At 57.6% G+C, this 26,596-nt stretch overlaps 2 protein-coding genes across 2 annotated transcripts; both read right to left on the reverse strand.

The window, feature by feature from the left end:
* Positions 1 to 4,555: 4,555 nt before the first annotated feature.
* Positions 4,556 to 10,470, reverse strand: TRAF4 (TNF receptor associated factor 4). The gene is made up of 7 exons (XM_068155018.1): positions 10,288 to 10,470; positions 7,625 to 7,676; positions 7,207 to 7,311; positions 6,960 to 7,121; positions 6,305 to 6,466; positions 6,076 to 6,231; positions 4,556 to 5,642 (listed from the first exon to the last, which is right to left on the reverse strand). Exons 1-7 carry the CDS (start codon positions 10,428 to 10,430, stop codon positions 5,010 to 5,012), a joined length of 1,413 nt encoding a protein of 470 aa, XP_068011119.1. The 5' UTR covers positions 10,431 to 10,470; the 3' UTR covers positions 4,556 to 5,009.
* Positions 10,471 to 14,597: 4,127 nt separating this feature from the next.
* On the reverse strand, positions 14,598 to 26,484 carry NEK8 (NIMA related kinase 8). Its single transcript, XM_068154557.1, has 15 exons — positions 25,959 to 26,484; positions 25,358 to 25,563; positions 24,064 to 24,296; positions 23,179 to 23,310; positions 22,790 to 22,998; positions 22,295 to 22,374; positions 21,559 to 21,740; positions 21,195 to 21,345; positions 20,156 to 20,232; positions 18,887 to 19,004; positions 18,454 to 18,604; positions 18,076 to 18,239; positions 17,722 to 17,880; positions 17,402 to 17,560; positions 14,598 to 15,759 (listed from the first exon to the last, which is right to left on the reverse strand). The coding sequence occupies exons 1-15, from the start codon at positions 26,369 to 26,371 to the stop codon at positions 15,731 to 15,733; spliced, it is 2,463 nt and encodes an 820-aa protein (XP_068010658.1). The 5' UTR covers positions 26,372 to 26,484; the 3' UTR covers positions 14,598 to 15,730.
* Between the last annotated feature and the right edge of the window lie 112 nt (positions 26,485 to 26,596).

Here is a 26,596-nt window from a genome sequence, read left to right on the forward strand (position 1 = left end):
TCCCCTGGTGCAGCTTGAGACTCTGCCCGCTTGTTCTGGTGCTGGTTGCCTGGGAGAAGAGATCAATCCCCTCCTGGCTACAGCCACCCTTCAGGTAGTTGTAGACAGCAATAAGCTCTCCCCTGAGCCTCCTCTTCTCCAGACTAAGCAACCCCAGCTCCCTCAGCCTCTCCTCGTAGGGCTTGTGCTCAAGGCCTCTCACCTCTTTCTGGGGTATGAATGAGTTGGGCACAGCCTGGCTGCTCTTCTCCAATAAGGACACAGGTCTGGGGAAACAGACAATCTGACAGACAGCAAGGTGCTGAAATAATGATTTATAAAGGAAAAAAAACCCCAAAGGAGGAGTTGGGGAGGAGGTTTACCAAGTCCCATTGGGGTGAACTTGGAAGGGGGTTTGGTACTGTCTGAGCATTAGTGCTGTCCCATGCCCTAAAGGCCTACTGTCCCTGGCCAGGAGGGAACCAGAGCTGCTCCAAAAGCTGGGCAGTGAAGCTGCTGCCCTTCAAGGTGCTGACCTAATCGTGTGTGCCACAAACTCAGAGCTTTGCTTTCGAACCTGAAACTGCACACAGAATTTTAAAGGGGATTGGTAACGTTTGTGGACCCCTTCCAGAGACAGGAGCCATGAGGGTTTTCTGCCCTTCCCAGTGATCACACATCTAATTTAACCTGCCTGTTCTCATCCCCAAGAGCCACACAGCAAGTCCAAACCCATCTCCTCAGTGCCTGCTGCAACCATCTGAGTGTCTGAATCCCTCAGATGCCAAACTAATACCTTTCATACTGTTTCCAGTGTTCCCCAGATACTGAGAAACATATTAGGCTCCCACATGCTTTTCCAGGAATTTGGGCTAAAGTGGGCAGCTTAGCCCAGCTGAGCTTAGCTGGAAAGAGCTCTGCCCACAGATGCTGCCACATCCTGGCTCCAGCTGCTGGAAACACCATACCAAGGGCAGCTTCTCCATTCTTCCATGCTGGCAATCTTTGGGATCCTCTGCTCCTTTGACTCAGCATCACTGAAGCTTCTTTGATGTCTGGGGTGTTCAGCTGGCTTCTTCATCTGCACCCCCCCCAAAAGGAGGAATCCCTCTGCAAAGCTTTTCCAGGAGAGTTTTACGTTGTCTCTGCAGCTCCTGTTTACTGGAGCAAGTACCTGGTGTAATAATGAGCCAGTGGGGACCTGGGCATGAGCAGCTGCTGCCACCATTGCAGAGTCACCCTCAGCCACAGCTAAAGAAGCTGAAGGCTTCTGGCAGATGGTAGAGTAAGGCCCAACCTTTAAAAAACTTCTTTTTCAGGGTTTTCTTCCAAAGATTTCATTGCTCTGTTTGGCCTTCTCCCCCTGCACTGAGCTTGCCATACCCCAGTAAATGATGGGGGGGTGTGGGGGGGGTGTGAACCCAAAGTTTGACCCAAGGTAGGCAAAACCAGTGAAACTGGCAAAAACCAGCAGGATGTTGTCTCATGATGGAGATCATTTGGAAAGGAACAACTGCTGCAGGTGCTGTAAAAAATATCAGAGCTGAAAAATGTCCTACTCAGTGTGGGGGTCCTGGGGGGGGCTCCACAGGGCTGGAGGAGCCAAGGGAAAGGGCCACACTGAGGTAAGCTCCTCGGGTCTTGTCTGGAGGGGCTTGTGCTGGATATCCTCCAGCAGCAGCTGCCTTTTGGATGCTCTTCCAGTGCTCAACGAGGCCAAACTGCAATAAAATTGCTGGAGTATTTTATCTAATTACTTTAAGGTAATTTCAAGGCAATTGAGTACAAACTGCTAACTCATCTGGACTGACTGCTAGCCTGAGACATGCTGACACTGAAAGGGTGAAATCACACCCAACAAAATCTTAGAATCACACAATGGTTTGGGTTGGAAGGGACCTTAAAGAGCATCTAGTTCCAACCCTCCTGCCCTGCCATGGGCAGAGACATGTCCCACTAGACCACGCTGCTCAAAGCCTCATCCAACCTGGTCTTACCCTAAAATGGTCCTACCACAACCCCCCCCCCCCCTTTCACCACCCTCAAACCCCTCATTCCTGGGGAGGTAAAGGACTGGGGTGGGAGAGGAGCCTGGTTGGGTGGTTAATTAAGGCTGTGCAAAGTGATTGTGTCCTCCTCTTTCCTCCCCATGAAATATTCATGCCAGGTTCAGCCGCCTGGGCTGAGCAGTGTCGATAATCAGCGCAAATCAGGACTCTGCTGCATGAGCTGTAGGCCAGAAATTCTGTCTCCATCCCAAAGGTGGTGGAAGGTGTGAAAAGGATTAGGTGTGTGGTTACATTAGGGCAGCTCCAGTGTGGTGTGCCTTTTGCCTCCTCCAATGTGGTTAGGGTAATAAACAAGCCTAGTCCAGCCCCTCTCCTCCAGCCTGGGGTTCTCAGCAGCTCTCTTCTCTCTGGCTGAGCACCCTGAGCAACACCTGGCTGTTGTCCAAGCCCTGTTGGACCAATGGAGCAAAGAGAAAGCTGGCAGGTTCTGGGCCTTGAGAATAAATCTTTAAACCACCAAGTTTCCAGGAAGTTTATTTTTAAACTAGATATTGGAAGTTAAATTTAGCAGCAAATTGATTTCTCTCCCTCTCTCCTGTGAATGTGAAGAGCATCACCTCCTGCTTCGCAGCCCAGGTCTTGCAGAGGAGCTTCTCCCCCATTTTACACAAACACGTGAAGGTTAAGAGGTGCTCGAAGACGCCGCTGACATTTCCAGTCAGGCTTCCATTCAGGCACAGCGCCGGGGCGAAGGGAGCTGTCGTGCAGCGCTATCCGGCGCAGGGTGGAGTACCAGCCCTGGGAGCTACTGGAGAGCGGCACCTGATGGCAACATTCACCTCTGTCACTGGAGAGGGAAAAAGGAACCGGGAACAACCACCCGAGCAGGGAATGCAGAGGGGTGCGAACGGCTCCTTGGGCAGGGGGCCGGGCAGGGCGGTGGCACAGCCCCTGGCTCCTGGGGTTTGTTCTCCCTCCCAGCTTCCCGGTGCTGGGATTTCTGTGGAGCACAGCCAGGAGCTGCCGTGTGCAGTTTGCACCAGCAGCACTTCAGCACAATAGCTGAAGCTTTTAGTTCATAAATAATCTATGGATTTTATTCTATTGTGCGATGTGGGGGTTTTTTAAAGGTAACTGGCGAGCAACGAGAGGCTGCCAACACCCAGCTGTGCTGCCAGGCTGTGGGAAGGGAACAGCTCCTACAGTGTGTGTAAATACAGAAAGGTCTGAGCACCAGGTAGAGGATAAATATAAACTATATAAATAAAATATATATCAATAAAATGCGTGCAGGGCAGGCCCGATGCTTTTCCCCTTCTCTAGGTCGGGCCACGTCAGTCCTACCCATGTAAAACAAAAAGGGGAAATGCGCTGGAGAGCAGCAGCTCTGGCACCAGGGGGCTGCAGCCGCTGCAGGGCTCTGGTTCTGTCCGCTGGTGAAACCTCCTACCCTCCACCGAGCCCCAGCCTTGGGTGTTGAGGGAGGTCCCACAGACCCTATGTGGCACTGAACTGAGCCCAGCACTGGGCACTGGTGTGGGCTGGCTCCAGACTGCAGAACAGGCTGGCACCAGGCAGAAGTGCAGCCTGGCACTTGAAATCCTTATGGGGCTAGCACTGGGTACCAGCATGGACAAGAGCTGGCCATCTGTAGGAGGCAGGGCTGGCATTAGGTACCAGTGTAGGCTGGCTCTGGCCACCAGAATTGGAGGGCATTATGTACCAGTATGGATTTGCATTTGGCTCCAGTGTGGGGCTCGCATCAAGCAAATTAGGGGCTAAGACTGGGCAGTAGCATGGGCTAATACTGGGCAGCAGTATATGGGCAGGAAGTGGACACCAGTACAGGTTTGCATTGGACACTAGGTGGCTTCCCCAGATTCCCAGGGCTGCAGGTGCCACCTCGGCCCAGGGGATGTGCCGCAAACCCAGGCAGCACCAGACCACCCCCTGCGTTGAGCTGGGACCTACCCAGGGGAACATTCTGTGGGGGAAGAGGACACACAAACACACACCCCCCAGCACTCCCCATCCTCCAGCTCGGCCAGGGCTGCAGGGTGCAGCTAATTAGGGGCTAATTATGTTAAGCTGGGGCAGGACTAATGCAATTGTGAGATTAGCCTGCAGAGAGGACAACACCCCCCACACCCTGCACCCCTTCAGTTCCCAAGCAAGGAATGACACCTGGGACCCGACCCAGCTCCCCCCAAACTGCCCCAATGCCCACTGTACCCCTAACCCTTGCCCACCCACCCAAATCCCTGCCCTCCCCTGGGGCTGGAATTGCCCCAGCAAGGGGATGGTGAAACAGGAGGCAGGGGGCTCACAGGACCCCTGGGGCTGGCAACAGCAACTCCGCCCAGCACAGCCCCGCTGCCGGTGATTACCGAATTAACCGGCTCCAAACCGGCTCCAGCTGAGCTCGTCTGCTGCCGGGATGTGGGTCAGGGATTACCCCACTGCTGTGTGCCCCCCAGCCCACCCCTGCCTGTCCCCAGAATGCATTGAGGACGGGAGTCCCCCCTCCACCACCGCAGCTCCCAGGAAGGGAGCTCAGGCAGCCATAATAAATACAAGAAAAGTTTATTGAGAAAAAAAAAAGAGGTTGGGAGGGGGCAGCAGGCCCCGGCCCAGGGTAATAAATAACAAAGAACCCTGCACCCGGGGGGCACCAGCTTACAAAATATGGCTCTGGGCAGTGGGGTCCAGGGGGGCCCCCAGCGAGGCTGGTGGGGGCTGCCATGCACCCCAGTGAGGGGTTTGGGGGGCCCAGCCCCCTGGCACCCCCGGGCACCTGAGAAGGGGCTGCCCTGGGAGGCAGCGGGGGCTGCAGCAGAGTCCAGGAACCAGGGGGGATGTGGGGGAGCAGCCCCATCCCCTGCCCACATGAGAGCCACCGGCTGCAGCCACAGCAGCATCTCCAGGCCATGGGCACCGGCTGCGGGCAGGGGCTCAGCACCACCTGGGGCACCCCTGGGTGGGTGCCCAGCTCATGTCCTGTCCCCTACAGGGCACCAGGGCTCAGGCCAGGATCTTCTGGGGGATCTCCACCGAGGCCTTGATGAAGATGGCGTTGTCCCGCACGTAGTTCCTCTTTTTGATGTCCTCGTGCGAGATGAACTTGGGGTAGCCAAAGCCGAGGGTGCTCTCATCCAGGGAGCTCCGCGAGGCTCCCGGCTTCTGGAAGTTTTTCCAGTTGGGATCAGGGTGGAAGGTCTCAGTGATGTGCTGGGGCTTGGAGAGCGAAGGGTCGCTCTGGTCCAGCAGGGAGAAGGTGACTCGGTAGGAGAAGGGCCACTCCAGCAGGTTGTCGAACTCGCCCGGCAGCACGCGGATGTAGACGGAGAGGTGGCTGCTCTCCCCGCTGCCGTTGCCGTTGAGGAAAGCTGAGACCTGGAGCTTGTAGCCATACTTGTGGGTGTAGAAAGGAGGGCTGAAGAACTCATAGTTGCTGCGGGCTTTGGCTTCCTGCAGCTTGCGGCTGTAGTCAGCGATCTTCCAGATGAGGATCCCATCGCTGCTCACCGACAGCTCCTCCATGTCCCGCCGCAGCTCCAGGATCTCCTGCCGCTGCCGGCTCACCAGGGCACACACCATGCCCAGGTGCACCTTGGTGCTCTCCTCCAGGTGCCGGCCCATAGCCAGCTTGGGGCACTGTGGGGACAACGGAGCTGTTAGCAGAGAGGGTGCCAGTGGCACAGGACAGCGTGGGGACACAGAGTGGGACAGGACAAGAGAATGATGCCATAGGGATGTCATGGAGACATTGTTGGAGCATGGGGGTACTGGATCAGGATGGGACAGGGATGCTATGGGGACACAGGGGTGGCACAGAGACATCTGTTTGGGATAGCATGGGGATGCTCAGGTGGCAAAGCGGCACAGGGATGAGGCAGAACAAGGATAAGAACTTCAAAGAGCACATATGTGGGATAGAGCAGAAGGGCACCACAGGAGATGGGACACATCAGGACAGTAGAGGTGTGGGGCTGCTGAGGGGCACAGACTTGTTATGGTGGGAATAGCACAAAGATGCCAGTGAAGGATGGGCATGGGAACGCCATCGTGGGGATGGGGACACACTCACCCGGTGCTTGCAGCCAGCTTCCTTGAAGGGGCACAGCAGCATGGCACTGTTGCAGCTCTCCCTGAGGTGGGTGGGCACATCCTCCCTGGCAATGTTAGGTGTCCCACACTGGTTGGGGCAGGGCACAGGGTACCGGGGACACTGGTACTGGTGGTTCTGGGGATGGAGAGTGGCTGTCAGCTAGGGCCACGAGCCAGTGGGGACAGGGTCTTTGTAGGCCTCATCTCACCTGGATGGTGTCGAAGACGAACTCCTTGGCGCAGTAGGTGCAGGGCTGGGTGCGCTTGGGGCACTCGGCCAGGCTGTGCTGGGACAGCAGGCGCCTCATCATGCGGGCCCCACACTTGTTCTCACAGTACACACTCTCCTGGGGACACGTGCCCTGATGGCCCTGGGGATGGTGGTGGCATCGTCACCCTCTGGCTACTCTCACCAGCCAGCCTTGCCAAAGGAGGGGTCACATGGTACCCTCCCATGCCCAGGCTGTGCCTCCCATAGTTTCCATCACCCAGACTCTGTCCCCAGCCCAGGTTGTGCTCCCCACTATAGTGCCATGCACTGTCCCCACACACTGATTGTGCCCATCATGGTGCCCTGCATCTGGGTCCCCCATGGCCACACTACATTCCTCATTTCAACCCCCAGCCTGGCTACACCCCCACAGTGTCCCCCATCCAGGCAGTGTCCCACAGCCAAGCTGTGACCCCTTGGTGCCCTGCAGTGCCCGGATCCCCACATTGGCTCACGCCACCAAACCTGGCTGTATCCTACATCATACCCCCAGGCAGGCCTTGCCTCACCATGACATCCTTATCAGCTGTGTCCCCTACAGTGCCCAACCACAGCCATGCCCCCTTGCACAGTGTCCACATGCCATTGCCCACCTCAAAGGCCTCCCCAGTGAAGTCAGTGGCACAGAACTCGCACTTGACCCTGCGCTTGGGGCAGCCGTGCTGGACGTGCTCAGGCAGGTCGCGGCGGCTCAGCTTGGCGCTGCACCGGTTGGGGCAGGGGATGACGTTGAAGCCACAGGTGCCAAGATGGGCCTGAGGGGCACAGGAATGGTGTGGGGAGGGGGCAGGTCTGCAGGGTACTGACTTGCCCCCACCCCCACCTCCAGCCAGACCCTACCTGGAGGTGTTTGATAAGACCACTCCAGCGACAGCCCTCCTCACTGTGGATGCAGCGGATGGCCAGGCTCAGCACCTGTGCCTCCAGTTCCGGGTCAGGGTAGATCTGGGGAGGCAATGCTGGGGCATCAGCATCCTGTGCCAGGCTGTAGGGGTATGTGAACCCCCCACCCCAGCCTGGCCAGGAGCCATGGGCTTGTTGCCCAGGGCCGGATCCCCCTCGCGGGCACACGAACAAGTGCCTTTTGTTGGGAGTGGGTTTCCGTTCCCTGGCCCCACAGCACAAAGAGCTCTTGCTTCTGCACAGGCGGCTGTGCCAGGCTGTCGCAGCTGTGCCAGGCGGCTATGCCAGCCCTTTGGCAGGGGGCACAGGTGATGAGGATACCCCCCCCAAGCCGGGTACCACGTGTTGGGCTCACCTTGGCATAGTCCAGAGGCAGCTGATCCTCAGGGCACTTGAAGACACCTTCGCTGTAAGACACAGAGGGCTCAGGATCACTCAAGGCTGGGGAACAGCATGGCCCTGGTGACACAGGCACCACGGCCCACACGGTCCTGGCCATCCCACCCCAGGACATCAACACTGTCCCTCTGCCGCTCAGGCTAGCCACAGCCCTTGGGGAGCTGCAGCTCTAATCCTGATCCATCTGTCTGAGCTAGGAAATTCCACCCTCAGACACCCGCCCTGGGCAGGCCCCCCCTGCCCCAAGCCTGGCATGGCAGCCACAGTCCCCAGGGGCCTGGGCCAGCGGCTTGGAGCATGGCACCATCTGGAGCCCCAGCAGCCTCTTCACCTGCCCTGGCCCCCTGGGATTAGGAGAGGGTGCTGGTAGCTGGGGCACGGGTGCCCATAGCCCCAGGTGCTGGGGCCCAGGGGAGGTGGGGGGGACAACAGCTGGGCGCCAGATGTGCAATCCGGATGCATGGCCCTGGGGCTCCTGCTCAGCAGGAAACGGTCCCGCCAGCCACTGCGGTGAGCCAGGATGGGGCACAGGCAGCCACCACAGAGGGGTCCCCATTCTACCGGGCCCCCACTGCTAGGTGCTCCTCTTGAGAGCTGTCCCCGAGCTAGAAATGGCTCACGCTGCCCCTCAGTGGGTCAGGATGGAGGGATGGAGACAGAGACAAACAAGCAGTCTGGTCTGGGACACAGCTGGCCAGGAGCTGCTGTCACCTCTGGCCCCCATGACATTGCTCAGGGACAGATGAGAGTGAGCCCCTCCATGCCACACCTAACACACACTGGGGCTGGAGGCCATGGGTGCTGCCTGCAGGGACACACAGCAGGGACAAACAGCAGGGACACCGGGACTCTGGTGTCCCCAAGATGGCTCTGGACAAAGCAGCCAGGTCACCCTGCCTGTGCAGCCCCTGCATGCCTAATCACTGCATGCCCTTGGCAGGCACTGGCACAGCCTCAACGAGGGCTGCCAAGCGGATGTGAGACGGCGCGACAGAGCCAACAGTGCCGCCTGGCACGTGCTGGCCTGGGACAGCTGGGCACGGCTTGGTGACATCCCCTGCACCCCTCATCCCTCTTCTGGGGGGCCAAGGAACCCACCAGGAATACTAGTCCTGTGCTGTGGGGTGAGCCCCACAGGGCACAGCCACGTGCCCGGTGTGTTTGCCGTGGGTGTTTCCGTGGGAGTCACCAGGCACACACAGAGATAAGCTCCTCCCGGGCACCCAGCCCTTTCCGGGGAGCCCACAGCCGGCATTACCCTGTGGTTGGCATCACCCCACAGTTAGCATTAGTCTGCATCTTTCTGGGTGCAGCTGGCCCTGCTTGCATCCCGTGCACGATGTCGGGGTGCTGGGGATGGCAGGGAAGTGGGAGGGTGACCCGAAGCCAGAGCCTAATCCTCGACAAAGCTTCCCCATTCCTCACGCTCGGCCGGGCAGGGAATGTGCTGAGGCAGCGCCCGGGGGGCACCGTCCTTGCCTCTGACCTTCACGGTGTGCGGGGCGCTGCGGGGTGATGGGCAGGGGACCCCCAGCACTCCCCAGCACCCCCCAGCACCCACTCCGGCAGTGTTGATCTGCCTGAACGGCTCCACCCGTCAGATCCTCAAACCTGATCCGGTGCAAATGGAGGGGCTCAGTGGGGTCCCAGGTGCTTGGTCTCCCCGGTAGTGCCGAGACACCCTCTGGGCGGGTGCGGGAGAGGAGGTGCAGCCTGGCACGGGCCCCGGGGAACGCCTGGTTTCGTAGAAACCGGCCCGTGCCCGCGGGTCCTCGGCCCGGGCAAAGGTCGCTTCGAAGGGGCGAGGTGCAGCCGAAGGCGGCAGCGGAAACCGGGGCCCCGGGGTGACGCTTCCCTCTGCCGCATGCCCGGCCCGGGAAGCACCAACATTCCCTCTCGGTGCCACCGAGGGACCCCCGTGGCCCCGGTACGCTGCCGGTACCTGTGCTGGTGCTGCCAACCCGCAGCGGGGTGGGAAGAAGCCCCGTCCCCTTGCTCCCAGAGCGCACAACACCTCCGGGTCGCGCTCACCCATGGGCCCCAGGGTGGCAGCATCAACTCCCCCGCACGCGAGGTCGTTTCGCCCGACGGGGCCGGGGCAGGAACGAGTTAAATACAAATCTTTGCAAGCGCTCGAAACTCGCCGCTCCGGGCTTCAGCCGGCCCTCCTCTTCCTCCTCCTCCTCACCGAGAGGGGCCACGGGCCGCTGCACCCTGCAAGGCGGCTGTCAGGGACTGGGCGAGCCCCGCACCCTCTTCCCGGCTTGGGCCACCCCCTGCCTGGGGAACCCCCGGGGCACCCCGCACGCCCTCTCCGGCCCTAGAGATTCCTCGCCCCCGGGCATCTCGCACCCTAGAGCACCCCGCATCTCTCCCCGCAGCCCTACGTACGCTCCGTCTCGGCGCACCCTGCAGCTCTCCCCTGGACGCCCTCGCCCAACAGCGACGCCCAGGATCGGTAGAGGTGGAGGGGTGTGGGAGTGGCACCCTCTGCTCCCCGAGTTGCTGACCCCCAGATCAGGATGGAGGTGGGGAGCTGTGACCCGGGCTTGCTCCATGGAGGAAGGGTACGCGGCGTGGAGTCCCGGCGCGGGGTCGTGGCGCCCCGGCGGGGCTCACCTTAGGAACTCCTGCAGGCAGGTGTCGCAGAAGCGATGGCCGCAGGTGGAGACACGGACGGGCTCCCGCATGGGCTTCCCGCAGAGAGGGCACAGCACCCGCCGCCGCGGCCGCTCCAGCAGCTTGTAGTCGTAGCCCGGCATCCCGCCGCCGGCCCGCTGGCCTCCTCCGCCGCCGCCCGCCGCCGGCCCGCTCGCCTCCTCCGCGCTCCGTGTCCCGGCTCCGCCCGGGGGGGGCCGGACGGGGCGGTGGAACACTCCTGACACCGCCCCGCGCCCGGAGCCGGGGGCCGGGCACAACCACCTCCTCCCCGCCAGGCTCCGCCCCCCGCACCGGGGGCTGCAACGGCCCCGACACCCCAGGGACCAGGGGTACAGCCCCTTCTGGGTAGGCTGGGATTCACAGCACCAGGGACAGTCAGTACAAGAGCTCGGGGGGAGTGTGACAGCAGACACAACCATCGTGGGGGGTTTGGGACCTTCTGCACTGGAGACAGCAAACCTGAGGGCTGGGCACAGCCACCCCAGGAGTTTGCAGAGCACCCATGTCCCAGTCATCACCCACAGCAGGGTCTGAAGCAGGCAACAGCAGAGCAGGGACATAGAGGGGCTGCCCTGAAACACACACACACACCCCCCTCCATGCCATAGGCACAGGGGGGAACACAGACTTCTATGGCTTCATCTTGCTCAGAATCCTGGCCCAGGCTGCAGCCCTTTGGCTCCTGGTTTCTAACCTCCTATCAGGAGCTCGGAGGAGAAAGAATAAAAGCAAATCTGTCTGGCTCCAGCCCCCATGTCACTCTTTCAGAAAGCAGAGCAGCATATGGGAGTATTTGCCCCTTTCCCTAGAGATGGAGACGAGCAGATGACAGGCTGCAAGCATGTGTTAGCCCCACCAACGCACGCTCCAGCCAGCTTCCCACTAAAGGGCGGCAGTTGCTCCAGACCCAAATGTTAGCAGTTTTCAATTAGCAAATGGCAGAGGAGAGGGATTCCTGGGGGACACGCCGAGCAAGTCAAGCTCTATCACTTGTCACTCAAGGAGCTCACGTTACCCTTCTCCCTGAGAGCCTCTGCTTAAAATAAAATCCTCCAGCAGCCTGGGGCGGGGGGGAAGGCATCAGCCTGCCCGCTCTCCCTGCCAGAGCTGCCAAGAAGGGGGTGGGTGGCTTGTTTCTGGGGTTACCCTGGGGATGACAGGTTACCCTGCCACAGGGCTTTACCTCCCAACATCCAAACAGTAGGGAAGCTTGTACTGGTGTACGTTGAGCGTGAACAGGGTCTTTTCTGAGGGTCATGACTACATGGCAGCCTGTTTGGGTGGTGGAGTGCACCAAGGTAAACTTTAACCAGCTCCCAGAGAGCCTGGGGACACAGCATGGAATCAGAAATGGCAGTGGGCAACTGTACAGAGAGCAGTAAAATGCATCAGGCCCCTCTGAGCTGTCACGGGGCTTGGGGGGTGGCAGCCTGGTGCTGAGATGCTCCCGGGCCGTGTTTACTCAGAGCTGTGATCCCCCCAGGGCAGAATCTACAAAGATCTGGTTCTGCCACTAAGCCACAGCTCACCCTGGAGCAAGGTTCACCTCCCAGCCAAGAGAAGTCACTGTGCCAGACATCTGTCCCAACACCCTGAAAGCTGGCTCTGTCTAAAAACCGTCCGCAGACACCGCTGTGGGACCAGCTCAGGCCCAAAGGATGGGTCTTCGGCATGCCGGTGGGCGAGGGGACCCCCTGTGACTCCCCTGCAGAAAGCACAGGACCCACTGCTCCTGCCAGCTCTGAACGCCTGTCTCCGGTGACAGGCATGAAGCAGAGAGGAGTTTTATCACTACTCACTGCTTCTCTTTGATGTTTTAAAATTTTCTCCTTCCTAGCCTCACTGAAGAGCATCTCAGCTAATTAGCCAGGAGCTGACAAAGCCATCAGAAGGCGCTGGCTGTGCCGGCAGGACGGCTGGGAGGTGTCAGACCCTGCAAACAAAGATCCCCTCCTTTTCCTCTCTCCCTGAGGAAAGCCCTCCCCGCACTCCACATCACAGCCAGGCGTTTGTCTCACACAAAGGCGACACTCAACCTCCAGGCAGGGCAATTCCCTTTGTGGAGGCGATATGTTCCTCTGTCCCCCAATATGTTCCCCTGTCCCCCAATATGTTCCCTGTCCGCTGTGATGGGTCAGTCCTTGAGCCCATCTGGGCTCCGGGAGGCCTCCTGCCTTCTGTGCCCCCCGCCTCCTCCCTCCCCTCCCCCCCGCCTTTCCTTGCCCTGCACCCCGGCTCCATCCGTCTGCCTTCTGTTTAACTTAAACTGGAGGGACGGAAAACTGACGCTCCAGCTTCTAAAGAAGTTAAGGTGGAGCGTTTTGCCCCGGGGAAAAGATTGGGAAGAGTCCTCCTCCTGCTTCTGGGGACTCCTGCCCAGGGAAGGTGGGTGAGGGCAGCAAGGCAGCTGGGCAGATGGACAGCCGGGGTACCTTCTGCTGAGCCTCGTGGGAACTGGGGTACAACCCACGACAGAGGTGCTGGAATCAAACCAGCTCCAGGATCAGGAGGTGGTTCGTGCTGTTTCCTGCCACCAGTGACGGCCCCAGGTCAGCGGGATCTTATCAAGCACAGGAACCGGGACAGGCTTTCCCTGGGTGACAATGGCCAGAAGAGATCCGGCCAGGATGCACAAGACACGACCAGGCAGCTTCATCCCCTCATCATCCTCCCTGCCCACTCCCTCTTTGCAGGAAGAGCCACGGGGATGCAGCTGATCCACCACCAGCTCCAGAGGACGCGGGAACAAAACAAGGATAAAAGGAGAAGCCCTGAGACCTGCAGTTTTCACCAGGAGCTTCTGCAGGGAAACAAAGCAGCAGACGTGAGGAATGCAACTGCCCTATTTGCCTGGGCTGCTCTCTGCCTCCGGCAGCGCGGACATGCCTCAGCTTGTCGTTTCAAGAGCTATTGTTGCTCGGGGCTGGGGGGCCTCTTTGTTTCCTTTACCCTTTCGCCAGGCTTGCTCACAGCCCGGTATTAAATTATTCAAATCATCTCGCCGGGCTTCACAGCTGAACTCCCGAGCGGAGACCACGGGCTGCGAAATCCCAAGGGCTCCAGCCCTCGTCGGTGAGCCCCCAGCCCAGCACAAAGCACACTGGTCCTTAATGGTTCCCCCTGCCTGTCTGCAGCGAAGGGTCTTGATATTCAAAGTAGTGACACCTCCAGCCCCAGCACTGCTGTTGTTAAACCATAAACCAACCCACCTGACAGCAGCACATCAGTGGGAACAGGATGGCTGCCAGGTGGCTCTCCCCTGGATTTGACAGCCCAGATGAAGCCAGGAGAGCCTGGCTCTCCAGGCTGAACATGCACTGGAGAGGTGGCAGTCCGGTGCCACCACTGACAAGACAAAAGGTGCCTTGCCTGCCTGCTGTCCTGCCAGCCCTCACTCCTGGAGAGGCTTACAGCATAACCATCAACCCCTTCTTTCCATCTGAACGTGAGAAAATACTTTCCTGTGAGGGTGCTGGAGCACTGGAACAAGCTGCCCAGAGTGGTTGTGGAGTCTCCGTCGCTGGAGAGATTCCAAACCTGCCTGGACACAATCCTGGGCAACCTGCTCTGGGTGAATCTGCTGTGTAAGGGGGGTTGGATTAGAGGATCTCCACAGGTCTCCTCCAGTCCCCACCATGCTGGGATTCTCACAGGGTGTGTTTGCACGTGGTGTGGGGTGAGCTGAGCCCCAGGAGATGAACATAACAGCCAAAAGAAATCTGTTGCTGTAGGAGCTGGTGCTGCTGCCAACTCAGTACAGGGAGGAAAGACAGCGGCCCAGAGGGGCTTTGAGGTAATTTAACCCAGCCCTGCAATTATTCTGGTGCCCAAGTTGGTCTGTGAGTAGAGAACACCTTCCCCTCCACCAACACCAGGCTGCCAGAGCCGTCCCTGTAACCTGCAGCACAAAGGTGAGTGCCAAGGGACTGGCAGAGCCTTTGAATTCAAGTTGGCTTCCTGGGCTTGCAGGGTGTAACCGCCTGGAAAGGTAGCTCCACCAGAAACAAAAAGGGCCGGGGAAAACCCAGGCACCCACCCTGCCAGGAGCCAGAGAGGGAGGCCGTGTCTGCAGTCGGGGCTGCACACGCCTTTCCCAGCTGGACAGGACCTGTTCCCTTCCCCAGCTATAGAGCCTGGGAGGAAAAAGCAGGAGACCTGCTGAAATTCATTACCTTTCACATGACAGAGGGATCAGTCGGCTTCTCCCAGAGCCTGGCGAGGCTTCCCTCATTGAAAACAGGAAAGAATCACAAAAATAATTAGAGAGATTTCATCTCAGCCAGCTTATGAAAGCACTGACTTTATACACAACAGATTGGCAACAGCACAAAGATGGATGTGAAAGGCAAGAGCATTTGCAATGTCAGACAGATCAGAGACAGAAGCTCATCAAAAAATGGCCCAGGGCAGATGGAAGTTAAAAAAAGAAAACTTGGGAAAAAAAAAAAGGAAAGGAAAGGAAATGACCCTTCTGGAGATAAAAACCCTAAGTCCTGTCTGTGACACGGTGATATGCCCCCTCCTGCCTGCAGAAAGGAACCCTGGTGAAAACTCATCATGTCCCTGGAGAGATCTGGGTTAAAGAACTTCCACTCCTGACAATTGCTTGCTGTGTTTTGCTGCCTTCCGCTAGCTCAGCTGGGAGCCAGTGAGCTGGTCTGCGGCAGGATTTAGGGGCCTGAGGACAAATGTCAGCTGGAGGATGCTCTGGTGAGCTCCTGGGGCCAGAGGAGGCCATAATTGGAAAGCTCCAGGCAGCATTTTGGAAGTGAGCTGGGCTGTGCTGCAGTTTGTACTGGGTTTGGCCAGCTGTGCAGACCAGGACCCTCGAAAATGTGATGAACAGCTCAGCAAATGGTGAAACGTTTTAAGGGGGGGATGGGAAAGGCCAGACTCCTCTTAATTAGAAAAGAGGTTTGCACTTAGTCACCCAGCAGAGTGCCTGGGGCCCTAACTCCAGACACTGCCGTGCAAAGGCTGACAGCTTGCTCAGACACCAAGCTGTCAGCCTGGGCTTTGTAACCAGAGACAGTTTCCATCAGGGAAAACAACCTCTGTGCTCCTCACCCTTCTACACAGGCACATCCAGTGGGGAGGAGCAGAGCCCTACTGTGACCTGCCCCAGAGCTCTGGGGCCAGCTGCTCCATGGCATGTCCAAGGCAGCAGCTCTCAGGCACTGGAGGCTCACAGTGACTCTTGACACTGTAAGCAAGACTGGCTGCAGTTCCTTGAGAACCATTGTCAGGAGCTCCCAGTTTCCAGGCCACTGCCTTCAGAGCGCAGCTGAGGAGCTGTAGGGCCTGGGGACACAGGTCCAAGCCAGGCCATAGCGGGCAGCAGCAAGAGGACAGGCATGCTGGGTGCACAGCGAGGCTGGATTTGGCCTCTCTCCACTCAGACTCACTGGGAAGGTGACTCTTCCATGGCAGCTGAAACACAAAAGGCAAAGACCAAGAATGAGCCATAAGCCAGCATCTCAACAAAGCTGTGGGGAGCAGAGCCCACACAGGCCAGAGATGCAACAGATGGGCACCGTGATCGCTGTTCCACTGCCCCAGAAAGCCACTGCAAGGCCTCAGTAGTGGCACAAGCAGCAGGCAATGCCCAGCACACAGAGCCCAAGCAGGAGGAAATGCAGTCCCTGGAGGCTTACACCCTCCTCTGGCTTCTCCCAGTTATTCTTGTGTTTGCAGTGGGATTGACAGAAGGGCACAGCAGCAGCAGCCTCATGATTAAGTGGGCAGAAGCCCAAGCCAGGCAGAAATGGTGTCGGCCACACAGGAGGAAACCGCAGAGCGGTGCAGAACTGCTGCCCCCAAGGTGGAGTGCTGCTTGCCTGTGCCAGCACAGCCTCTCCAGGCCAGGTCCCAGCCAGAGCTGAGAGCAGCAGTGACACCACACGTGTCATCAGCTCTCGTGTGCTCTCTGGAGAACCTTCCAGGCAGACTGAACTGAGTGAAAGCCCAAAGTCAGATCTCAGCTTTTTACAGAGCTCTCAATGCTTTTTGCACCCTGCTCACTGGTGGATGCTGGAGCAGGAAAGGCTGCTGCCCTGATACTGCTGCTGCTGGCTTTGTCCTTCCAGTACAGGGACAGGTAGGTCACGGTTTCAGTCTGGGCAGTACAGGGGGACAGCACTGGAGCTACACACTCAGTCCCTGCTCTGATGGTGCTGCAGGTGGGAGGCCACAAACCAGCTGCTAAGGAGCACAGGGTGACTCCAGCAGCGGAAGGGGAAAGCAGCCTGCAGAGACAACCCCCTTCTAACTCCCATGACAAATGCCCTACTTGTTCCCAAGCCCAGGGACTTGGCCATTCCCTGTCCCCTTCACGTGGCAGCAGACATCACGTGAGACCTCAGCACTCACAGAGGAGGAACAGGAGCCACAGCTGATGCTGCTGCACTGGGGCAGTCAGCTGGGCCTCCTCCCCTCTGGGCTGTAATTAGTCTCCTTGAAGTGGGCCGAGACTGGAATCCCTCAGCCCAGCACTGAGGCCATAAGCGGCCCAGCAGAGGAGGAGAAAAGGTCCCCTCCAGCAGTCTGGCCCAGACTCCCATCATACATCCTGGCAACGGAAGGGCAGGTCATGCCATGGGCACGTTTTAAATGTGCACTGATGCTGCTTTTGGCCTGAGCAGAGAAGAACCACAAAACCATTGCTATCTTTTCCAAACCACAATGGAAAGCCAGCAGCCAAAATGACGCCTCAAATCTCAGCTGCTATTTCAGCAGCTTCAATTAGAGAGCTGCTCTTTTCGGGCGCTTGGTGGACAGCCAGCCCACCAGTTTCTCACCAGCCACAGCTTGGCCAGCCCACCAGTCTGGGAGTGCACGAGACCATCTCTGCCATGCCTCTGCTCCCCCAGCCCAGTGGAAGAGGCAGTGCTAGAGTGGTGCAGAAGGGTAATTTTTATGGCCTTCAAGTTATTTCTATTTGTCTACAGCTCTGGAGGGACAAGAATAACACAGAGCTTATGTGCCAGGGTTACTCAGTACAGCCCTGGTCACAAGGCATTGGGTCTGCCTGGGTCCTCATGGCAGGAATCACAGCAACAAAGCTTCTACTCACGCTTTACTGCCAGCAGCGTGTTCCCGTGGCAGCAGGCTACGGAGGTCACCAGGTATGGATGTGTCTCCTCCAGCTGCACTGGCCTTGGTGTCCCTGTTTCCTCATCCTTCCTACCCAGGCGGCCCCTGGCTCCTTTTCCCCAGGTGCACACCTCACCATCTGCAGAGGGATTATAGACACCTTGCTGCACACAGAGCTCATGAACAAACAGACCCCCTTTCTCCCTAGGAACACCCTGGGCTGTCTCCAGGCCACAGCATAAGGGGGCAGAGGGAAGCCAGGGCCTGCTGCAGCCTGGGACATGGGGAGCTCAGCCTCACCTGCTCCAATGGCCACAGTGAAGGCATCCCCGCAAGCCACCACGGTGACCTTCATTGCCTGGAGCCCCGCAACCAGGCGGGGTACACGGCTGTTGCGGCTGGAGTTGGTGCCCAGCTGCCCATGCTGGTTGCTCCCAAAGGTGTAACACTGCCCAGATGCTGACAACACAGATGAGAGAAACAACTGGGTGTCACTTGAGGGTGCACTGAAGGCTCTCTGCCACGGTGAGCATCCTGTTGCACAGAGCTCCAACACTGGGAGCAGGGTGCCTCTTGAGCATCTCTGAGGGAAACAGGCAGAAGAACAGCAAAAGTGTAGATGTCCCTGCAGGGGTCTGGGCACTGCCCTCTCACCTGTGACAGCAGCGGAATGTGCCGTGCCGATGTCGGCGCACACAATGGGCTCCTGGTTCAAGGGGGCCGACTGGGCGCACATGAACGTGGTGGCCTCTTCCACCTGGTCCTCTGGGGAAGGCTCCTCGCCTGAGCTGATCCGATCCAGGCCCAGCTTGTTACACCTACACAGAGAAAAGCACAGTTTGGAGCAGGCTGGTACAGACACCCCAGAGACAAGTCCTGCTCTGGCATAACCACGACACCAGCAGCAGGATGCTGGAGAGAAGGATCACACAGAGATGTATTTTAGAGCCCCTTGCTCCCTGCTCCTCAGCGGGACACAGGTGGGCAGGCCTGGGAGGCTGTGGGCAAGTTCTGGAGCACAGGCCCTCTTACCTGTTGCTCCCACAAGCAAGAATCTGGTTCTTCACAGTGAGGACCATGGAGGAATCAATGCCGCAGATGACCCTCTGAGCTTCGTGCTCCAGTGGGACTGTGACCTGCTGGGGGGAGTTGTGGCACTCCAGAGTACCCAGCCCGAGCCGACCTGGCAACAGAAACAGAGCAGGACATAGCTGAGGGCAACACACAACCTGAGCACAGCCCCATGAACAACAGCACTGACAGAGCTGCTGCAAGAGCCCAGCCTGCGACCTATTACCACAGAAGGCAGTGAAACCCAAAGCATGAGGGCCCTGGTATGCAGTGAAGCAGCTGCAACTCTTCCACACCCACCTAGCCTGGCATATGTGGAGGGGACCGCGGGGAAGCAGGGCCAGTGAGGGGAGTGGGAGCAGGCAATGGAAAGCACGAGCTCTGTTTTGCTTACCGTTATCCCCCCTGCCCCAGGCAAACACTTCCCGTTCGTTGGAAACTGCCAGGACGTGAGACGCACCACAGGCCACCTGCACCATCTCATAGCCCAGCAGGGCCTCCACGATCTTGGGCTGGCAGGGGAAGAGCAGCAGCCGTCAGCCGAGACCTCCCAGTCTGCCCTGCTGCTCCCATCCCTCCCCCCCAGCCCCCCCAGCCTCAACACAGCGCTGGCAGCATCCCAGTTTTCATCCAACACAAACACCAGAGAAGGTTTTTGTTTGGCTTTTTTTTTTGTTCCAAACAGTCTTCAAAGGGTTTAGAGACTACGTGCCCACAGCACAGAAGATAATGCAAACATCTCTGGGGCGGAAGAAAGCAGCCAGCAGAAGGGTTTGGAGGGGGAAGAGGCTGAGCCGAAGGGCTGGGATTCGCCCCCCTGCCCGTGTGGGGAGTGCCAGGGGCTGTTAACGCACGCTGGGAGCAGGCAGGGGCTTGGTGCAGGGTGCGTTGGCTGAAAGGTTCTTGTGCAGAGGAGCTGTGAGCTATCGGCTACCTATTCGTTAGGGTGGGGAGAGATCAGCATCTCCACAGCTCACCCAGCCCCTGCTGTGACCTGCTGTTAGATCTGACACCTCGCCCCAGCGAGCCTCATCCTCATTATCCTCCTCAAGTGAAAAGCACCATTTGTTGGGCTCTGGCTGCTGCTCCCAACTGGGCTCCCCTCCCCATCAATAAGCACCGAGCAGCTCAGCTCTGGACGGAGCAGGAACGAAGGAGCCAGCTGACCACAGTGACAAATGGCACCGGTCCCCAGGCTCGGCTGGAAGCCATTGGCTGCTGCCACATCCGAGGGCAGGCAAGGAAGGAGTTGGAAGGGAGCAAGGGGCCCTCAGCCCTGGTGCTCGGAGCCAATTGGAAACACAGAGCTCTTCTTTAAATACTGCCTCTTTCGAAAAATAACTTTTCTCAGTGAACCCTGGCAGCTGCAGGCCAAGAGTGAAGCAGGCAGGTGTGTGATTTGAGGCAGCCTCCAAGCTGGGTGCCTGCCAACAGCAACCACAAGGCAGCTCTTGACTTCCCCCACACTCAAAGGGATCATTGTGTAGGGGGGGAGAGAGAAAAAGAGAGGCAGGTTGGGTCTTTTAAAGCCCGCAGTGACAGGGGGAGGAGGGGGAGGGGGTCGGATGCCAGAGCACGCCTGGGACACACATCCCTGGAGCTGGGACGAGCCCTCTCACATGGTACTGAAGGCACTTGGGGGAGCACCACCCTCACGACAAACCTGGCTCACGTCTGTGAAGTTTCCATGCCCCAAGCAGCCATTGCTGCCACTGCCGAACGTCATGATAATGCCCCTGTCTGGAAAGGCAGAAAGGAAGTCGAGTTACTGGCACACGTGAGGCCCTGCAAGGCACACACAGCCCCTGGGGCTGGTCATGGCTCCCAGCACAGCGGCTCTGCTTGAACCCACTCTGACTCATAACTTGCTGCAGGGGCCAGAAGCCTTCATCGAGCTTCCAGAGAGCAGCAGCCTTGATCTGCTGCAACAGCTCAGCAAGCAAACAGCAGATGATAGGAGAGTGCTGAGATAACATTATTGCAGCTGTGTACCCAGGAGCTGCTAACCTCACGGTCTGTCAAGGTGTTAAACACACACAGGCACCCACTGAGCAGCTGCCCAGCAGAGGGGTGTCAGGAAATGCCACAGAGAGGTAGGATAAACTCATGCCAACAAAGTTTGCCAGTTGCACATCTGTCATTTGCTGTCCTGACCCCCAGCAGAAGTGCAAACAGGGCTCCCACAGGGCGTTTTTTGTCTGTGGGCTTGGCTCCACATACACAGCCTTGGGCTGGTGTGCGTGGTCCCCTCCCAGGTAGAACATATCCTTAGCCATTCTAAGAGGGTTTCAGACCCTGCCTTCCTGCAGCTGAGGACAACCAACCCTGCAGGAGCACACACTGACCTCTCACTACAACACCAGTCACTGCTGGTCACTTCTCATGTCTGCCTCATGCTCAGTATGTGACAGAGAAAGGCTGAACTTACCAGACACTCTTCACACTGCAGCGCCCGCTGTACCCAGCTTCAGGTGACACCAGTTCAACCAGCACAACAAATTTGTGGCCCTACCCACACCAGACAGACCTTTGGGATCAAGCTGACCAGCGTGGCATCACTGGAGGACTGTGTCTGTCATTTTTGACCCCCATCTCATGTTCCACGAGAAGCCCAGACCAATGCAACCAACACATTTGCAAGCCAGCTGCCATGCAGAGGGGTCTGGGACTCTGCCAGGCAAAGGCAGGAGGCAGCAGCTCACCTGTGAGGCAGGCTGTGAAGAGATCACCACAGGACACGTGTTTGATGGTTACACCAGACTGACCCTCCAGAAAACGGGACACAAACTGAGGCTGGAGCTGCTCGGTGGCTCCTGGGAGAGAAGGGCCTCCTGCAGCACCCATCGGGGGAGCCTGGTGGGGAGAAGGCATGTCAGGGATGGGTTGGAGAACTTGGATGAACCTCTTCCCATAGGCTTAGCAGTGTTACCCACACCCTGGATTTGACAGTAGTCCTGGGGGACACAAAGCCAGGGCCTATGCAATAAACAGAGATGTCTCCTCCTCAGAAATCACACATCTGAAGCTTCCACAGGCACTACCTGCTCCAGGATTCCTATCACTCACCTCCCACATAATGAGACGTCCTGATTTAGTGACCCCAGCCTTTTGTGTCCTGCCAGCAGACACCTGCATCACTTCAGTATTCAGCATGGGCAGACGCAGCGGGGTGGTGATGCCACTGCCCCAGGTGTAGATGGATGACAGCGGAGGAGGGATTCCTGTCCTGGCTGAACCACCTCGGACACCTACGGGTCAAAGAGAAACTATCAGTGCAGATCCCTGACTCTTCTCTCACAGGAAGAGAAATGACACCAGCCAGTCTGGTTGCCAGCAGAGCTGCCTGCCAGCCAGCAGAGCCAGACCAGCACCGGTCCAAGGCTGGCAAGGGGCTGCTGAGAAGCTTTCAGCTAGGGCTGAGGGAAGCACATCGGAATATCTCTTTGCATTTTGCCCCAGAACTGAGGAAAGCTGCACCATGACATCTCTAGCTAATTGTTACCAGTGCTAGCTGCACTGCCCTGCACTGGGACATCTCCCCTCAGTAATGCCACATGGTTCCCAAACTCTGCTGGGAACAGCAGACATTTGATTCAAGGATTCCAAACCCAGAAGAGGCAGCTGGAGAAGGAGTACTATTTGCTCATCACAGACAAAGTGCCTGTGGCCTCCTCCAGGGCTCAAGGATGGTGACATCTCTTAACTCTTCCTCTTTACAGTAGCCTGAGTGCCTCTCTGACCCATCTAAAGGGAAGTGTAATTCTGAATGGAGCCATATTGCATACACTGTGACAGGACTCACCCCTCGGCCTGGCACTGCTCACTCGTCCCCCTGTCCGGCTGTGGGTCACTGCTGGCACTGGAGCCATAGGTTTTTCAGGCCTGCCAAAGCAAAATTCAGTCCTTAAAGTTAGCTTGGCCCCAGAAGTCCTACAGAGCCCTGGATCACAGAAGCTCTGGGCAAAGCTACAGAGTAAACCACAGCTGAATAGCTCACAGAATTTCCTCAGTAGGTGCTTTAAGCCACCTGAGAGAGGGAAGTTGGCATCAGTTCACTTCCCCCCGAGCTCACAATTTTCTGTTCACTGTTACTGCACTGACAAGTCCACACCTGCCCTGGCACCTGCTGTGGCCCTGAGCCACTGGGCCAGGCTCAGCCCACAGCAGCTGCACATTGGGTAACACAGGAGAGCTCAGTGGGGACAACGCTCTCTTTGAAGCTTCTAACAGAGATGGCAAACCAGTCAGACCCATAGTGGGCTGTGGCAGCCCTTGCCAAGGTAGCAGGATCACTTGCCTTCTCATTTTGACACTTCCCACATCAGTATAGAGGTTCAAAAGAGGCCGAATGCAGATGGCCTGAGCCATGATCTCATTCAGCTGCGGCCGCTTGGAAGGGTCCAGGTTCAGCATGCTGAGGATGAGCTGGCGAAGGTCAGGGCTGTATCTGTCTGATATTGGGGCAAATGTCCCACTCATGATCTTCAGAACTAAGGCAGGAAGATTCTGGAGAGAAAACAAAAGGGAGGCATATAGCAGCTGGGTGGACAGAGGTGAGGCCAAGGAGCAACATGTTCTCAGCACTGCCCACACTGCCTTCACCCCTCCAAGCCCAGTGAGAGGACATTTTCACCTCTGCAAGAGGCGAGGGCTCCCTGTGCTACATGTAAATCATGGCCCTCTTACCGCTGCTTCAAAAGCTCTCTTGAGGCTGGCAAGTTCATACAGAACACAGCCCAAAGCCCAAATATCACTCTTCTGGTTGTAAGGCTTCCCCTCACAGAGCTCTGGGGAGATGTAGCAAGGAGTTCCCACAACCTAGAAGAGACAAAGAAATTTACCATGATGCTGTGAAACTGGGGCAGTGAGGTGGGAAGAGAAAGGCTCAGATTAGAGCACAGTGTGAAGGCTGGCTGGAGCTCCATCAGCCAAAGCTTAGTGCAGCTGGGACCTTTGTTGCCTGGTGTCAACATCTGCCTGACAATCTCAGTGAAAAACATGAAGATTTGCCTTTCCAGTGACCTCCTTTGCACACAGAGAGATTACCTCTAATTTTGCTCTTATCCACTTGAGAGAATCAGAGCCCAAAGCAACGAGTGTGATATAAATGTCTAGTTAGATTACAACAGGTGGGGAATGATCCTTAAGTCTCAAGCAGAGAGAGATTAAGACACAACAGGATGGCAGGGCACAGGCAGGAACTCAGTTGCCAAGTATGTGCCAGACAAGCCGGCAAATATCACCCCTCCCAGTGTGACAGCAGGAGCAACCCTGCCTACTCTCATGAGCAGGACCAGACACCCCATCCTCACCCAGGCTTGGCCAAACAGGTCTTTCTCACCTTTCTACAGCCTACTAAGCTACAGCAAACTTGGGTGTGAAGACATCAGCCTGTGTAAACTTCAAGGAGCAAAGGAGCACCGTGGCACACAGATGTGACCCACTGCAAGTATGCTACACCCAACCTCACTGCTTACAGCAGCTCCCACGAGACCACCATAAGCCAAGCCCAGAGCTTCCAGCCTGCTGCCATGGTGGTAAGCAGCTGCCAGGCAAAGTCAGGCCACTCACCGTGTAGGCTTTGCTCTTGCTGCTCAGGATTTTGGAGATGCCAAAGTCTCCAATCTTGACGATCATGCGATGCTTGTCCAAGAGGATGTTCTGAGTCTTCAGGTCACGGTGCAGGATCTGCTTGGTGTGAACGTGGTGGAGAGCCAGGAGAATCTGAACGAAGAAGTGCAGGATGGTATCCTCATCCAGCAAGGAGTTACAGCGCTTATGGATAAACTCTGCTAGTGTGCCTCCTGCAAGGAGCAACAAAGGGCTGTCAGCAAGGGCGGCCACACAGGGCAGCACAAGGGCGGCCGCACAGGGCAGCACAAAGCCGGCCTGAGGGCTGGGGGGATTTAGTTGTGGCCTCTTAACAAGCCAAGCGCATGGGGAAAACCACGTCCTGGTGGGACACGCAGCACATCCTCCAAAGCTCCTGAAACCACGTGGAGAACAATGGCAGCACAGTTGGTGGGACAAAGAAACAGCGAGAGAGAAGTTACTGTTGACACATTACCAAAGGCAGCAGGAAAATACACCTTAAAATTACAGCTCTTGGAAGAAGACATAAACCTCGATGGCAGAACAAGATAAGCCTGTTCTTCAAAAGACAATTCTTGCAGTTCAAGAGGCCATGTGGCACAGAGAGGCCCCTGAGGAGGAGGTCCAGATTCAGGGCTCATGTACAACCTTTGTCAAACCCCCATGCAAACGTTGATGTCATCTGAAACTCCACAGCAAATCTTGTTAGAAAATCACACCTTCCCACACAGAGCTGTGGGACCAGCAGCAAGGCCGAGAGCTGACACAGGGAAATGCATGTGAAACCTAAGCCAGGGGCAGATGGTAGCACAATTATCAGTGACAGAGGTGTTAGAAATCTGTCTTGGATATAATTTGCAGACGTAAGGCACAGAAGAGCAGAATCACAGCATGGCTGAAGTTGGAAAGAACCTCAGGAGGTCATACAGTCCAGTCCCTTGCTTGAGCTGGGCCATTAACAGCTGGTGGCCCAGGACCATGACCTGTCTTTTGAATATCTTCAAGGATGGCGATTCCATAACCTGTCTGGGCAGCTGCTACCCGTGCTCAGTCACTTGGCTCACAATTGGCTAGCTGGCTACCAGAAATCCCAGATTCTTTTCTACAGAACTGTCTCTTCAAGAGAGGTATGTTTGGACTCCCTGGGAATAGAATCTTTACAAGAAGCACAACATAAGGCCACAGCAAGACGACCCAAGGAGAGACGAGGGCTTGACAACATCTGGACCTGCCAAGGAACTAGCTGCAGATAGTGAGGGAGATCAGGGCACACCTGGGGCATACTCCATGGCAATCATGAGCGCTTTGTCCTCCAGGAAGTTCTCGTAGTATTCAATGACGTTGGGGTGGCTGAGCAGCTTGAGGACCTGGCATTCGTTCTGTGCTGCCAGCCGTTCGTCCTTGCTCATCTGCTCCACCGGGATCTGCTTCAGGATCACCAGCTTCTGGTCAGCCTTGCGCAGGCACAGGTGCACGATGCTAGGAGGACAAGGTCTCAGAGGCGGGACAGGGCCTGGCCACCAAGCTGGGGTGATACATGGCCCCTGCCCCTCCACGTTGCCGTGGTAACAAAGCCTGCAATCCACCACCCCTAGTATCACACACCCAATGCCATGTCATCCTATCGCCTTGACAACAGCCAGGGCCTGGCCACCACCCCACCCCCAGGGTGCCACACGCCGACTGACCCCCGAGTTACCATGGCGACAGGGCCCGTGTGCCTTGTTGCCATGGTAATGCAGCCGGCGGCCTCCCACCCCGCGGTGCCAGACCCTTCCGACGCTCCTCCCAAACCCAACGCCCTGCCACGGTCAAAAGGCCTGGAGACTCCACCCTCGTGCCCCATTCCCGGTGGCCCCCGGAGCCGCCCTCACCCGAAAGCCCCTCTCCCCACCACCCGGATCCGCTCGTATTTCTCCATCCCAGCCCCGGCCAGGCCCGAGCTCCTCCCGTCTCCATAGAGACACTTCCTGGAGCCGCTACGGCGGCTGTGGGCAGACAAAACACCACGAGACGCACCCGAGCCGTCCTGCCATGTGTGCCTGAGTTTGTGAGAGGGCAGTGCCGCCCCAAGGCGGCCTGCCTGGGCCCCCCTGGCTTGGGTGGGCTCCCGAGTGCCACGGGGAGACAGGAATTTCCTTGGGAAGCACCCTGAGAGGGAAATTTGGGGCACCTGGAGCCTGCGGCCCCCAGGCTGGAGGGTGCCAACAGAACCCTTCACACTTCCACAGAGTCGGGCCAGCAGCAGCCTCCTGCCGCACGGCCCCGAGTCAATGGGACCACCCATTCCGAAAGGGGTAGTGAAAAGAGGTCCGGGTCCCCTCCCTGCTCCCACAAACCCACTCCAGACCTCCAGGACTATGAACACACCTGGGGCTGGCTATGGTGACACCTATAGCATAGAAAGGGAATGTCTGCACCCAGGAGAAGCTGCCCCTGTCCTGGGGCAGGGACAGGGAGAGCAGCAGCTGTGCCATCCCCAGGCCACGCCACGTGGCCATGCTGCCATCTA

The sequence above is a fragment of the Melanerpes formicivorus genome, unplaced genomic scaffold (assembly GCF_026170545.1).
Source record: "Melanerpes formicivorus ecotype bairdi unplaced genomic scaffold, bMelFor1.0.p_v2 SCAF_29, whole genome shotgun sequence".
Classification (NCBI taxonomy): Eukaryota; Metazoa; Chordata; class Aves; order Piciformes; family Picidae; genus Melanerpes; species Melanerpes formicivorus.

Bases quoted from the DNA above. Each gene is read 5' to 3' on its own strand.
- TRAF4 (XM_068155018.1), bottom strand. From the start codon at position 10,430: ATGCCGGGCTACGACTACAAGCTGCTGGAGCGGCCGCGGCGGCGGGTG. The intron at 7,312-7,624 runs GTGAGCCCAACA...TTGCCTCCCCAG, and splicing joins TGCCTCTGGACTATGCCAAG to ATCTACCCTGACCCGGAACT. The intron at 6,232-6,304 runs GTGAGATGAGGC...CTCCATCCCCAG, and splicing joins TCGTCTTCGACACCATCCAG to AACCACCAGTACCAGTGTCC.
- NEK8 (XM_068154557.1), bottom strand. From the start codon at position 26,371: ATGGGTGGTCCCATTGACTCGGGGCCGTGCGGCAGGAGGCTGCTGCTG. The intron at 19,005-20,155 runs GTTTGTCGTGAG...TTCCCCTGCCAG, and splicing joins ACTTCACAGACGTGAGCCAG to CCCAAGATCGTGGAGGCCCT. The intron at 17,881-18,075 runs GTGAGAGGGCAG...CTGTGTTGTCAG, and splicing joins ACATTCCGCTGCTGTCACAG to CATCTGGGCAGTGTTACACC.